Source organism: Cyanistes caeruleus, chromosome 9 (genome assembly GCF_971803275.1).
Source record: "Cyanistes caeruleus chromosome 9, bCyaCae1.hap1.1, whole genome shotgun sequence".
NCBI classification, from domain to species: Eukaryota; Metazoa; Chordata; class Aves; order Passeriformes; family Paridae; genus Cyanistes; species Cyanistes caeruleus.
Window position 1 is genome coordinate 3,638,550 of NC_141709.1, and position 12,081 is coordinate 3,650,630.

The window sequence follows — 12,081 nt, forward strand, 5'->3', positions numbered from 1 at the left end:
AGCCCAGGACTTGTGGTGCCAAGCAGCCTCTTTGGGAAACACAGCATGAGTGTGGGGACAGTCCTCTTCCAGTCCAGCACCTATGGCAAGGAGGGCAGGCTGCTCTGCTGCCTCGGTGAGGGTGCCTCCGAGCCTGGCGTGCACTTCACAGGTAGGATGCTTGGGGGTGTAATCCTGTCCTGTCCCTCTCCTGTGTTTTTCCAAGTGCTTCAAGGAGGATGAAGTCCTTTCAAATCTGTCTTTGTCTTCTAGTACAAGACCAGGCATAGGAAGGTGTAAGATTGCCAGCTTTTATCAGGACTTTAGGATTAGTGAAATGCTTCTTTTTTATGAGCAGTTACACAGTATTTCAGAAATGGAGACCACTTCAGAACTTAATGTGATTCTGAAATATAAAATTTAGCATATTCTACCTCCTGCTCTGAGACCAAAGAGATTGGTAATTGGAGTGTTGGCAGCAAGGGTTGGGGACGAAACACCCCTTACATGGTGACTGGATAGGAAAGGGTTCATATCTGGAGAGAAGCAAATGTATTGTGGGAATAAAGAAAAGGAAGGAGATGGATGAAGCGTAACCTCCTTGTGTGACTGTGTATTACTTGTTCATTAAGTGATGATGTAAGTTTTCCATTGCATAGGAAACAAAAGTGATAATACAAGATTTATGGTTAGCCTTGAAAAGGAGATGATATGAAACAGAATTTCCCAGCTAATTTCCTGACTTTTGGTGTGGACAGAACTCACAACTATTTGGCTGGAAGGGCATCACTGGTGACACACTTTGGTTATCTCTGTGATGATCATGTTTCACTTCTGTGATGGATGGTGTAGATCTCACACCATATGGAACAGCATGGGCTGTTATGGAATTATAACCTGCAAGAAATACTTTTGTATCCTGGTAAAAACCCCTTTAGGTGTTGGGTAACCTTTAGTTATTTAAGCATTCAAGTCACTTTAACATGAAAGTGAAGGAAGTTAGTGAGACGTGAACTCTTAAAAGCATTTCATTTTTAGGTAATGTGATTTTTAGGTAAGCACTGTAGCTAAGTGATTGAAGTTTCTCATCAAACATTAACTTCTACTGGCTTTTTTGTACATCAAGAGGGGGTTAAGAACATGTGCCAGCCTCCCAGGCATTCCCAAGAAAGTGGTAGGAGCCCCACATCTGCTTTGACTCCCCACTGCCAGTCCAGCACAGCACATGTTTCCTTGTGGGCAGAACTCTTGGTGCTGAACAGGTGGCATTTCTGCTGGCTTCACCTGGCCTGCAGTGGGCTCAGCTGGGCACAGGGCTTGCTGCACCAGCTCTGGAGCTGGGCTGACCCTGGGCTGCTTCAGGTTATCCATGGGTGCATGGATAAATACTTTGTAGTGTCTGTGGAGCAGGGCTTGGTTGCTCAGTGCGTGAACTTTTCTTGCTGGAGAAAGAAACTTAAAGGATGCTTTGATTTAGAATAAATGTTATATTTTCGTTTAAAGCCTTTCATTGGTTGGCAGATAAGTAACTGAAAGGAAGAGGGTAATAACACTGTTTTTGGAGCTGAAAGGTTTTTGGAAACTGCCTGCTTTTGTGTTTGCCCTTTAGCAGAGATGTGAAAGTCAGGGTTCTCATACAGCACATTTGACTTTTTTAAAGCATTGAAACACTCATAACACAAATCACTTTAAATACGTAAAGAATGTATTATTTAATTAAATACATATTTTTACTCCATAAAGAGAGCTGGATTTAGGAACTGGTGTTCTTTCATGGAGCTTAGTATGCACACATCCAGCCCCAGGAAAATACCGTGGGATGTTGGCAGCCATGCTGTGATGTAGGTGGCTGAGCATTGGGATTTCTTATTTTCCATGATAGTATCCAGTCTGATGGGTTAATATCTTGTAAAACTAATTGCAGTTGAGAGTTAGGAATAAGAAGTATATGTAAATATTACATCTGCAGGCAGTGCAATCAAGGAACTGGCATTTTGGTGCCCTAGTCTGTGGTCTCTTTTTTGTGCTAGGAGAACCTTGACAGAAGGCTACTTTTAGGTTATTAAGTAATTGCAAGATGAGCAGGTTATGCAAGCAGTAGAACTCTGAATAATTACCAGAAATGCAGTAAAAGTCACTTAACTACATTTAAAATGGAAACAGAACAAAAGGCAACCTCTTACTTTCTCATATACCTACAATGCAGTTTAAAAAATTACGTTATAGGCTGGAAATTCCCTTAGTCCTTGTTTCCCAGGCTTGACTCTGTCCTGTGACACAGACTTGGCATGTTACTGTGCCTGTTACATGGCACAGGCTTCTTCCTGCTTTGTGTCTCACTGACTTCCCAGTTTTCCTGTCCTGTGCTGCATTTGAGCTTTGTTCCTTTTTCAAGTGCTTTATAGACCAGCTCTTGATTATGAGTGTAAATCTCAGGGGCCTGTGGGGAAAGGGGTAGGAGTAGCCACACACACGTTCTCTGGCATTGTCTGCTTTGAAACATCCCAAACCTGACTTCTCAGCCCCTCAGAAATGTGCTAAACCAATGACTGTAAAGCAAAGAGAGCCTCTGATGTTTTTAGAGAGAACTTTTTATATTTAGTGCATTTAATGAAATCTCTTTGCTGTATACATTGCTCTAAGTAAGTTCAACTAGAGAATTCAGAAATAGATATTGGGACAGGGACTTAGATATCACCATCAGACAAAAGGTATATAACTTTACACCTTCATATGTTTTTGTTCCCTTGAGCAGCCCCCATGTATGAAACCATACCATCACTCTTTTTCTTGTCTTAATATTGAAATTTACTCTACTACATATTTCTGGAAAACCTCTCCATGAGTTGGAAAGCCAGTGATGGTCTTGACATAGCACTAGCATGAAGCATTCACAGTTTTGTTTCTTAATACAGTTCCTCCTAAAACCCTATGGATTTAGATTGGTTTTAATCATCACAAGAACTGTAGGGACTTTTTTCTTTTGTTGCTAAAACGTGTCTGATTCCTCCCCCCACTCCCTTGTAGTGACAAGTGCCTCAGTTCTCCATTGAAACAGCAAAACAGATATGCTGCTGCTAAACACCCAGCATCACCTTTACTGCCTTCTGTCCCTGTCAGTTTTCCACCTCTGTATACACAGTCTTGAAATGTATTACAGATCACTGTCATTCCTACATTAATACTGAACCACTTACTATCCCAATTTATTAATCTCATTTGTGACATAATTCAGTTTTACCTGTATTTGTAATGTTGGTTTCTGATCCAGGCTATGTCCATCACAGAAACAATAAGGACAATACATAAAATGTTGTGATTGAAAGGGTTCCTTCACTACTTCATGTAATTTTAAAAAGTGCTTTTAATTGTGCACTTATTTTTCATCTGTGAATGTTTAAACAATTTCAAATAGAGGTATAGATGAAGTATATATAGTATAGTAAATATTAAATAGAAATTTTATATACATAGGTTGCTACTTGGCTTACAGCCAGGAGTTGGACTCGATGATCCTTGTGGGTCCCTCCCAACTCATTATATTTCCTGCTTCCATAATTAGAATTGTACATAAAGTGATTGCCTCTCCTGTCCTTTCCTCAGAGGCCCTGCACCGCCCCTACGGTTGCGACGTGGAACCCCAGGCACTGAACGAAGCCATCAGATGGAGCTCCAAGGAGAACCTGCTTGGAGCCACTGAGAGCGATCCCAATCTCTTTGTTGCACTTTACGATTTTGTAGCAAGTGGTGACAACACACTCAGCATCACCAAAGGTAAGACTGGCAGCACAGAGCAGCTGTGGGCTTGAAAACTTAGCAACAGAAATCAGGAAATGGAATCCTTGCCTGGATAGGAATGGGAATAATGCACGTAGAGAATGGGAATAGTGCACTTAGAGAAGGTGGTTCCCTACAGTGGTGGTGGTGCAGACAGCCTGTCCCTCGTGGTGCTGGAGGGACACCTGCCGGGCAGTTCTGCTGGGACAGGCACAGTCCAGCCCACTCCTGTGCCAGGCTCCCCACATCACTGGCCCTGTGAGATACCTGATGTAGGAAGGACAGAGGGAAATGGGTGCATCATAGATCATAGATGGTAACAGAACTTGACAGTTTCAACTGGGGGCAGAATCAAGAATTAATCTTGCACAGTCACTTTATGATTCTGGTCAGAACTGTTAAGTCATATGTCATTTTAGGCTTCAAGGAAACAAATCTCACCTCCAAGGGATGGTGCCTGAAGCTTTACACATTCAGTTATCTGTGACTCCAAATTATCCCTCCAAGAAAACAAAGTCTTCCTAGTCTAATAAGCTGGAGTATAAGAAACTTTTTGAATTCATCTCACTACACTGAATCAGTGAACAGTATCCTAGGCCTTTGCTTCATAAATACTTTATATGTAGCAGTTTAATTATAAGATGATTTCTATTGTTAAGCTACAAACCCAGGCTCAGCTGATGCCGAGTTTCTCCCTCAAGGAGACACAACAGCTTGCACTGCGCTTATTTTGTTTTTTTCTTTCTGGTCACAGGTGAGAAGTTGCGAGTCCTGGGTTACAATCAGAATGGTGAATGGAGTGAGGTACGTTCGAAGAATGGGCAGGGCTGGGTACCAAGCAACTACATCACTCCAGTGAACAGCCTGGAGAAGCACTCCTGGTACCATGGGCCAGTGTCCCGCAGTGCAGCAGAGTATCTGCTGAGCAGCCTCATCAACGGCAGCTTCCTGGTGCGGGAAAGCGAGAGCAGCCCAGGGCAGCTGTCCATCTCGCTCAGGTACGAAGGACGTGTTTACCACTACAGGATCAACACCACCTCGGATGGGAAGGTAAGGACCTCTGGATAATGCTGTGGGGAGAGGAGATGAAGATATTAATTAAGAGGTGGTGCAGAATCTCAAATTGCAAATCCAGTATTAATATAAAAGAAGAGCATGTGTGCCAAGGGTTTGGTGGTAATTCCCCAGACAGCACTTTGGAAAAGGGCAGACAGTTCTTGTCTAGGCTGAAAGTGGCTGGGTAGCAAGGCAGCTGTGGTTGGAGGTAGTGATAGCCTTCCACTGATCCCCTTAGAAGCAGCAGAGCTTTGGTAAGTCGGCATTTTTAGCCAAGATCAAGTAGTGGCATGTTGTGTTGAGAGACCTAAGAATTCCAGTTTCTACTCCTGTAAAGCACGAGGCAGGAGACAGCACAGCTCTTAAGTGCTGGCTTATCTGTAGCTGTCTTCTGCAGGTGAAAATCCCACAGATTAATAGTTATTTACCCAACAAGAAGAGAACAGATATTCTAAAATCCTGATTTTCTCATTTTTTAAAAATAAAAATTAGAATGTACCTGTTTTCCAGCATCACTGAAAACTTCCAGCTGCCTTCATTTAAGCAGACTCCTGTTTCTTGCTTACCAGGTCTATGTGACAGCAGAAAGCCGTTTCAGCACCCTGGCAGAGCTCGTGCACCATCACTCAACAGTGGCAGATGGCCTGGTGACAACTCTGCATTACCCAGCACCCAAGTGCAATAAGCCCACCGTGTATGGAGTGTCCCCCATCCATGACAAGTGGGAGATGGAGCGCACCGACATCACCATGAAGCACAAGCTCGGGGGAGGGCAGTATGGAGAGGTCTATGTGGGGGTCTGGAAGAAATACAATCTCACAGTGGCTGTGAAAACGTTAAAGGTGAGTTTTCACATTTCAGGCACTGTTTATTTGGTCACCATTTATGACGTGGGTAAGGAAATTTCAATGTTCTCAGCTACACCTCATGATATGAACATCAGAAAATGGAGTGTGCTGATCTGCATAAAATCCGTGCTCAAGAGCTTTTGATCTGCAAGGTGACCCTATCAAACTTATACCAGTGCATGTGGCTTAGAGACAAACTGTGATTTTGGCCCAAAAATTGGAGCTGCATGTCCAAGTCAGACCAGTAGAAATGGTTACAAACACAGCTTCCCTTCCTCCAGAGGAGCTGTGGAGGCTTTAAGAAATCGAAGGTGTAGAAAATACCTTCTATAAGCTGTTCTCCACTCCTGAAAGAATTCAGCCTCTCCATTTCTCTTCCTTTTCAAAACCTCATGTTTGTTTCAACATTAACAACTACAATTCTAAGTGCCCCATGAATAGCTTAATTTTTATAGCTATACAGGGGAACTAAGTGATCCTGAGAGTCTTCCTCTCACCAGCCACAACAGCTACCAAATGAGCAAGCCTGGCTCTGCCAGGGTACTGCAGATCAGTCTGCAGGACAGCCAGGCAGCTGTTCAGGGCTTTTAATCACAAAATGTACAGTTTGCTTTGGTAAAAGCCAAAACAGCAGAATGGAGACAAAGATGTCATCATTTATATTCAACCTGGATGTGTGGTGTTAACCAGACCTTGGTCACGAAGATAAATGTTCCTTTGTTTTGCCTCTCTGTCTGTCTAGGAAGATACCATGGAGGTGGAAGAGTTCTTGAAAGAGGCTGCTGTGATGAAGGAGATCAAGCACCCAAATCTAGTGCAGTTGTTAGGTCAGTGAAATGTCTTGCTCTTTGTGTTCTTACTTAGTCTTCATTTTGGCAGAAACTTGCCTGGTTTAAATGCAGTGGCAGCTTTTCTGTATTTATATAACTTTACAAATCAGGTCATGTTATGGGGTGGTATTTTTGACAGCTTTATGTAATACTGGAGCTAAGAGACACTAATTTTAAATAAAACATCAAATACAGTCACATTAGTAGATAACTTTGCTGTTGAGGCACGACTGTTATATAAAAGTTTGCAGTATCATCCTCCTGCTGGTTCATGTCCTTGGCCTTAAACACGCTCCAGGGTTCAGGGATCAGGTTCAGATCCCTTCTCTGCTCTGTTAAATCACATTTGCAAAATAATTTTCTGTGACTTATTTTTCTGAGAGAACAGGAAAAAAATCGTAAGAAAATTCAAAGTGAAAGGAAAAATTCTGTTGGAAGCACAACAAATACCATTGTCCATACTTCTCAAATCAGAGACATTTACAGAAAAGGCTGCATTGAAGAAAACAAATTAGCCCATAATTAGGCAGAAGACACCAGATTGCTGCTGCTGTGAGGAACTCTGTGTATCACTAAATAAGTACATGAGATCAAACAACTCAGGACTGGAAAAAATCCACAGGCTTTACATCTTGGCTCTGCCCTGTTGTCTCACTGGCAGATGCATGATATGATGATCATTATTAAATAGTTTGCATAGCTGTTAAATCTACATGCACAAAGATTCTTAAGGAGACACCCTAAACCTTCACTAGTGTTTAATTGCCTCTGGATCTCTGGTACTTTCAGGAGCAGAGCTGTCACGTCAAGCCTGGGATAAAAGGAGAAATGTGAAGAATGTGAAAGCTTTTTACTAATGGCAACTGTTCTGTTGTCACCCATTTTTAAAAAAGGGCACAGATGAAGTTTGTGCCAGCCCTGTGTGGTTCCAGAGATTTGTCATCAGAGAGCTGCATTTTTGCTCTTTCTGATGCACAGTGCAGTCGTGCTTTACTCCTGAATGCGTAAAGAGCTACAGGGGGGATCCCAGAGCTGTGACAAGAGTATCCTGTTGCCCTCCTCCTCCGCCTTTACATGCTTTGTACAGTGACTGTAGCAAGGAGTCATCCCAGGAATGTGTGAGAATGCTGCTCTAGGAGCAGGTCCCACCATGCTGATTCCTTACCCAGCACGTGGGAGTGCTTCACATTACTCAGTAGTGACATTTCAGTCTGGAAATCTTGCCAGCTGACAGGTACCCACTTCCAGTTGGCCACTCCTCAGCTTCATGAAGGCAGAGAGGGGAAGAAAAGCAAATTTTATGTTCATAATTCTCCTTTTTCATTCTGTAATCTTTCAAAGAACAGAACAACTGCTTCTGTTCTATATATAACGTATATTATATAGGAATAGTGCTGCTTTCTTAGACATGTTTCTCTCTACCCATAAAATGGATGGACAGGAAAACAGACAGAAGCCCTGAGTTTTAAGTTGGGCTGTACTGACCTGGGTCTGTACATGGAAATCTTCACTTTTCCAGAGGAACACTCAGCAGTACAAAATGTAATAAATGGCTGTTAAACCAGGAATAGTAGTGAGAAAGGGGAGCTTTATTCACATGCAGCCTGCTCCTCCCTGGCAGGTGTGTGCACCCTGGAGCCCCCCTTTTACATCGTGACGGAGTACATGCCCTACGGGAACCTGCTGGACTACCTCCGGGAGTGCAACCGCGAGGAGGTCAGTGCTGTTGTGCTGCTCTACATGGCCACGCAGATCTCCTCTGCCATGGAGTACCTGGAGAAGAAGAACTTCATCCACAGGTGGGTGAAGTCATGTTGAGCTGGTACAGATTCAGATTGCAATGATAAACAGGCCACCAGAATGATGGGCCAGGAATTTGGGGAGGTTTCTTCCACAGTTGGGATTCACGCTGGCTTATCCATTGGCTGTGTTGGCTTCAGTACTGTCTTGGAATACTTTCTCCTCAGGACTTTCATAGCAATCTTGTGCCCAACTGTCTGGCAACACCTGTACCCCTGTGTGCAGACAGTGTCCACCCAAAATCCTGTTTAAATGCAGATAAAGCCATGCCATAAACCTGTTACCAGTGTGTGATGAGCTGCTGATCCCATCCTATCCTCAGGAAACATACACTTGGCACCATAACAGACATCATTACTGAAAACTGAATAGAATTTAAAGAATTAATCCTAATCCTGATTTACCTCATTGCTCCTAAGAATAAGTCCACTCAGTTTCTGACACTGTTCAGGGCAAAGCTCACCTTGCCTCTGCCTGCTGCATACAAAGAGCACTTCCTGATCCAGGAGAGTGGGGTTCCAAAACTACCTTCAAAAGCCCTGCTCCTGCTGCAGTGGTGTCCTTTGTTCCTTTGTACAGGGACCTGGCAGCACGGAACTGCTTAGTTGGAGAAAACCACGTGGTGAAGGTGGCTGACTTTGGCTTAAGTCGACTCATGACTGGTGATACCTACACAGCCCATGCTGGGGCCAAGTTCCCAATCAAATGGACAGCTCCCGAGAGCCTGGCCTACAACACCTTTTCAATCAAATCAGATGTGTGGGGTAAGGAAACTCACCTTCAGTGACCTTTTCTTGTTCATTTTGGCTTTTTATGCCAGCCCAGACAATAACTTGCTTTTTGGCCTAGGCAGAAACCTTTGTGTCACATGCCAGCCCAGAACTTCATGAATCAATAGCATTTTTAGCATGTGATGTTTCCACCTAGACTGGCCAGAAATACCTGCAAGGAAACAATGCTGTCTCAAGCTGCAGTGAAGGCCACAGAATAATGAACAACACAAGGGCAGACTTATGACCAGGAATTTTGTTTTCCTCTTTTTGCAGCCTTTGGGGTGCTGTTATGGGAAATTGCCACCTATGGGATGTCACCATACCCAGGCATTGACCTCTCTCAGGTGTATGATCTGCTGGAAAAGGGCTATCGGATGGAGCAGCCAGAGGGGTGCCCTCCCAAGGTGTATGAACTGATGAGGGCATGTGAGTATCTTCTTCCAGTTTTGGGGACAAAGCCTGGGAAGGTGGGAGGAATCTGTAATTAACAGCCTGTCTCCAGCAATACCTGATCCCCAGCATGTCAGAGTCAGGGTGGGCTTCAGTTATGAAACAAAGAGGGTGGGGAATGATGAAGGATATTACTGCTTAAAAAGCCTTAAGAAAGTTGACAAAAGCTCAAAAGCTGGGACTTCATGTGATCCTAATGCAAAACAAGCAGCATGCCAGTCACTTTCCAGACCCTATGGTGATACCAGCAGACAGTGCTTCCAGAATATGTTCCTCTAGTGCAGGTTTCTAACTACAGAAACTATACTTTTCATCATGATACTCTTGTATAACTTTCCAAGCCCCATTTAGGATCAAGGCACTCTCCTCCTCTTTCCACCACAGGGTCCACACATCCTTATTTTGGAAGGGTCAGCCTGAATTTCAGTATTTAAGAGCATGTAAACAGGATGGTGCCTGGAGCTTTGCACACTCAATTATCTGTGACTGGGCTAGATGTGTTCAGTCCAAAGAGCCAAAATAGCAAATATAGAATTGTCCTTTGCCCAGAAAATTCAAAAAGGGGGATAGGGAAATTAGACTGTAGAGTTGGCAGAGAGCTGGGATTTATAGAATTGGTTCTTCCCAAGATTTGTTTGTGAGATACAGTAGGGTGACTGACTGCTGCCATGAATGTGGCCAGGCATTCACATACTTGTGAATGATTAAAGCCTGTTCAACAGTTAGGTCAGAGTCTGACTACTTTCATGTCCTTGGACAGAAGAAACATTCATCTCCCTATTTTGGGCTCTAAGACTTACTTTGCTTTCTGGCATTGCAGGCTGGAAGTGGAACCCACCAGACCGACCTTCCTTTGCTGAGACCCACCAGGCTTTTGAAACCATGTTCCACGACTCGAGCATCTCAGAGGGTGAGAGCTGCTGTTGTTTTGTTCCTGAAACAACACTGGGGATTATCCCCAGCGTGCTGTGTCTCATGGATGGGCCCTTAAGGCTCATCTGCTGGCAGTGAGGTTGAAATGCAGCTCCATCTCTTATTCTTTTAGCCATAATTGGGATAAATGTTTTCTTACTTGTTCCACAAATACTGAATAAATTTCAGACACATTCCAATGCAGGGAACAGTGTCATTTAATTTGAACACTAAGATGCCAAAGAGCTGATTTAAAGAATGTTGTTTCCTCTGTCAGAGGAAATCTCATTTTCCAGGCTGAAGAGTGAGGAATAGTAAGTGATGAAGGGAGAGAAACATGTATGCATATCACAGTCCCTTGCTGACTGCAGCAATTAGGTCATGAAATATTATTCTACCAGCCTCTACTTTTAAAAAAGTGTGCTTTAATCTCTGGATTTTCTGCTTAGCTACTTCTAGGAGCAAATCTCTGCAGCTCAAGTCTGAAATATAATCTACCAGGAGGTAAATACTGGTGAGGAATGTGATACTATTCAGCAGACAAGCAGAAGTGTCAGAGCACTCTGCTCAGTTTTAAAATTAAATATGCAACTGATCCACCAACTTCCCTACTACAGAGAAAATACACCAGATGGAATTTTACCAGTGAGGATCTGTAATAGGCACATCCAGTGGCCATACAAATGCCAAGTTGGGTGTGGCCAGGAGGTTGTGGGGGTTTTTCTGTGTTTGTTTTCTTTTGGTTGACCTATTGTTGACATGCAGTCTTCATTTCTTTATCTAGGGGATTGCAGTGCTTTGCCTCAAGCAAAGCAACTTAGATCCAGATCCAGGCAGGACACAACTTTGGGGGTGCATCAGTAGGAGGCACCTTGATTAAAAACAGACAAATGCATCCAGTGCTGCCTTTAGGTCTTCAGCAGCCTTTAATAGACCCCCTGTACATATCCTATCACTGGATCCTACCACTTTTTTTTGGACTGAATTTATAAAGATGTTAATGAGTTTGAAATCATTATGAAAAACATCTGACCCTGTATACCTCTAGACTTGAACAAAGACTAAATCCATAAATTATGTCTTTCTCAGTCATGGATCTCTTCCTGCTAGTCTGTGTTTGCAGTAAAGACCCAGGGTTGTTTGGGGTTTTTTTTTCCCTCTTCCTTTCTGGTCTCTGTTTTGACTATTCCCTTTTCTTCCTTACAGAGGTAGCAGAGGAGCTTGGAAGAACAGCCTCATCCTCATCCATAGTTCCTTACCTGCCCCGCTTGCCCATGCTTCCCTCCAAGACGAGAACGCTGAAGAAGCAGGCAGAGAACAAGGAGAACATTGAAGGAGCACAGGACACCGTGGAGCACTCGGCGTCCAGCTCAGCACCAGGTGTGGGCACAGAGAAGCAGTGAGGCCCCGTGCTCTGGGTGCAGATTCCCAGAGAAACAAAGAACAACATGACACAGGCATGCTTTGTGCTGCTGGGTCAGTTATTTAACAGCAAATAGAAAACACCCTAGTTTTTTCAATGTTCTTTTAGTAAATCCCATTTTATTTTTCCTTTGAAATTCAGTTTTGCTGCTCCTTTTTAAATGATAGCTTCAAAACTAAAGTTAACAGCGCAGCAAGAGATTCTTTCCTATACCTAGGGTATTTGGAAAGGAG

General features: G+C 43.4%; 1 protein-coding gene across 3 annotated transcripts in view; it reads left to right on the plus strand.

The window, feature by feature from the left end:
• The window catches only part of ABL2 (ABL proto-oncogene 2, non-receptor tyrosine kinase), a 45,153-nt gene that overhangs the window by 26,410 nt on the left and 6,662 nt on the right, over positions 1 to 12,081 (plus strand). For all 3 annotated transcript variants that reach the window (XM_086902098.1, XM_086902100.1, XM_086902099.1), the window contains exons 2-10: positions 3,583 to 3,753; positions 4,511 to 4,806; positions 5,382 to 5,654; positions 6,403 to 6,487; positions 8,112 to 8,289; positions 8,870 to 9,054; positions 9,337 to 9,489; positions 10,334 to 10,423; positions 11,632 to 11,805. In XM_086902098.1, coding sequence (XP_086758224.1) covers positions 3,583 to 3,753; positions 4,511 to 4,806; positions 5,382 to 5,654; positions 6,403 to 6,487; positions 8,112 to 8,289; positions 8,870 to 9,054; positions 9,337 to 9,489; positions 10,334 to 10,423; positions 11,632 to 11,805 — 1,605 coding nt within the window. The remainder of the gene's footprint in view (positions 1 to 3,582; positions 3,754 to 4,510; positions 4,807 to 5,381; positions 5,655 to 6,402; positions 6,488 to 8,111; positions 8,290 to 8,869; positions 9,055 to 9,336; positions 9,490 to 10,333; positions 10,424 to 11,631; positions 11,806 to 12,081) is intronic.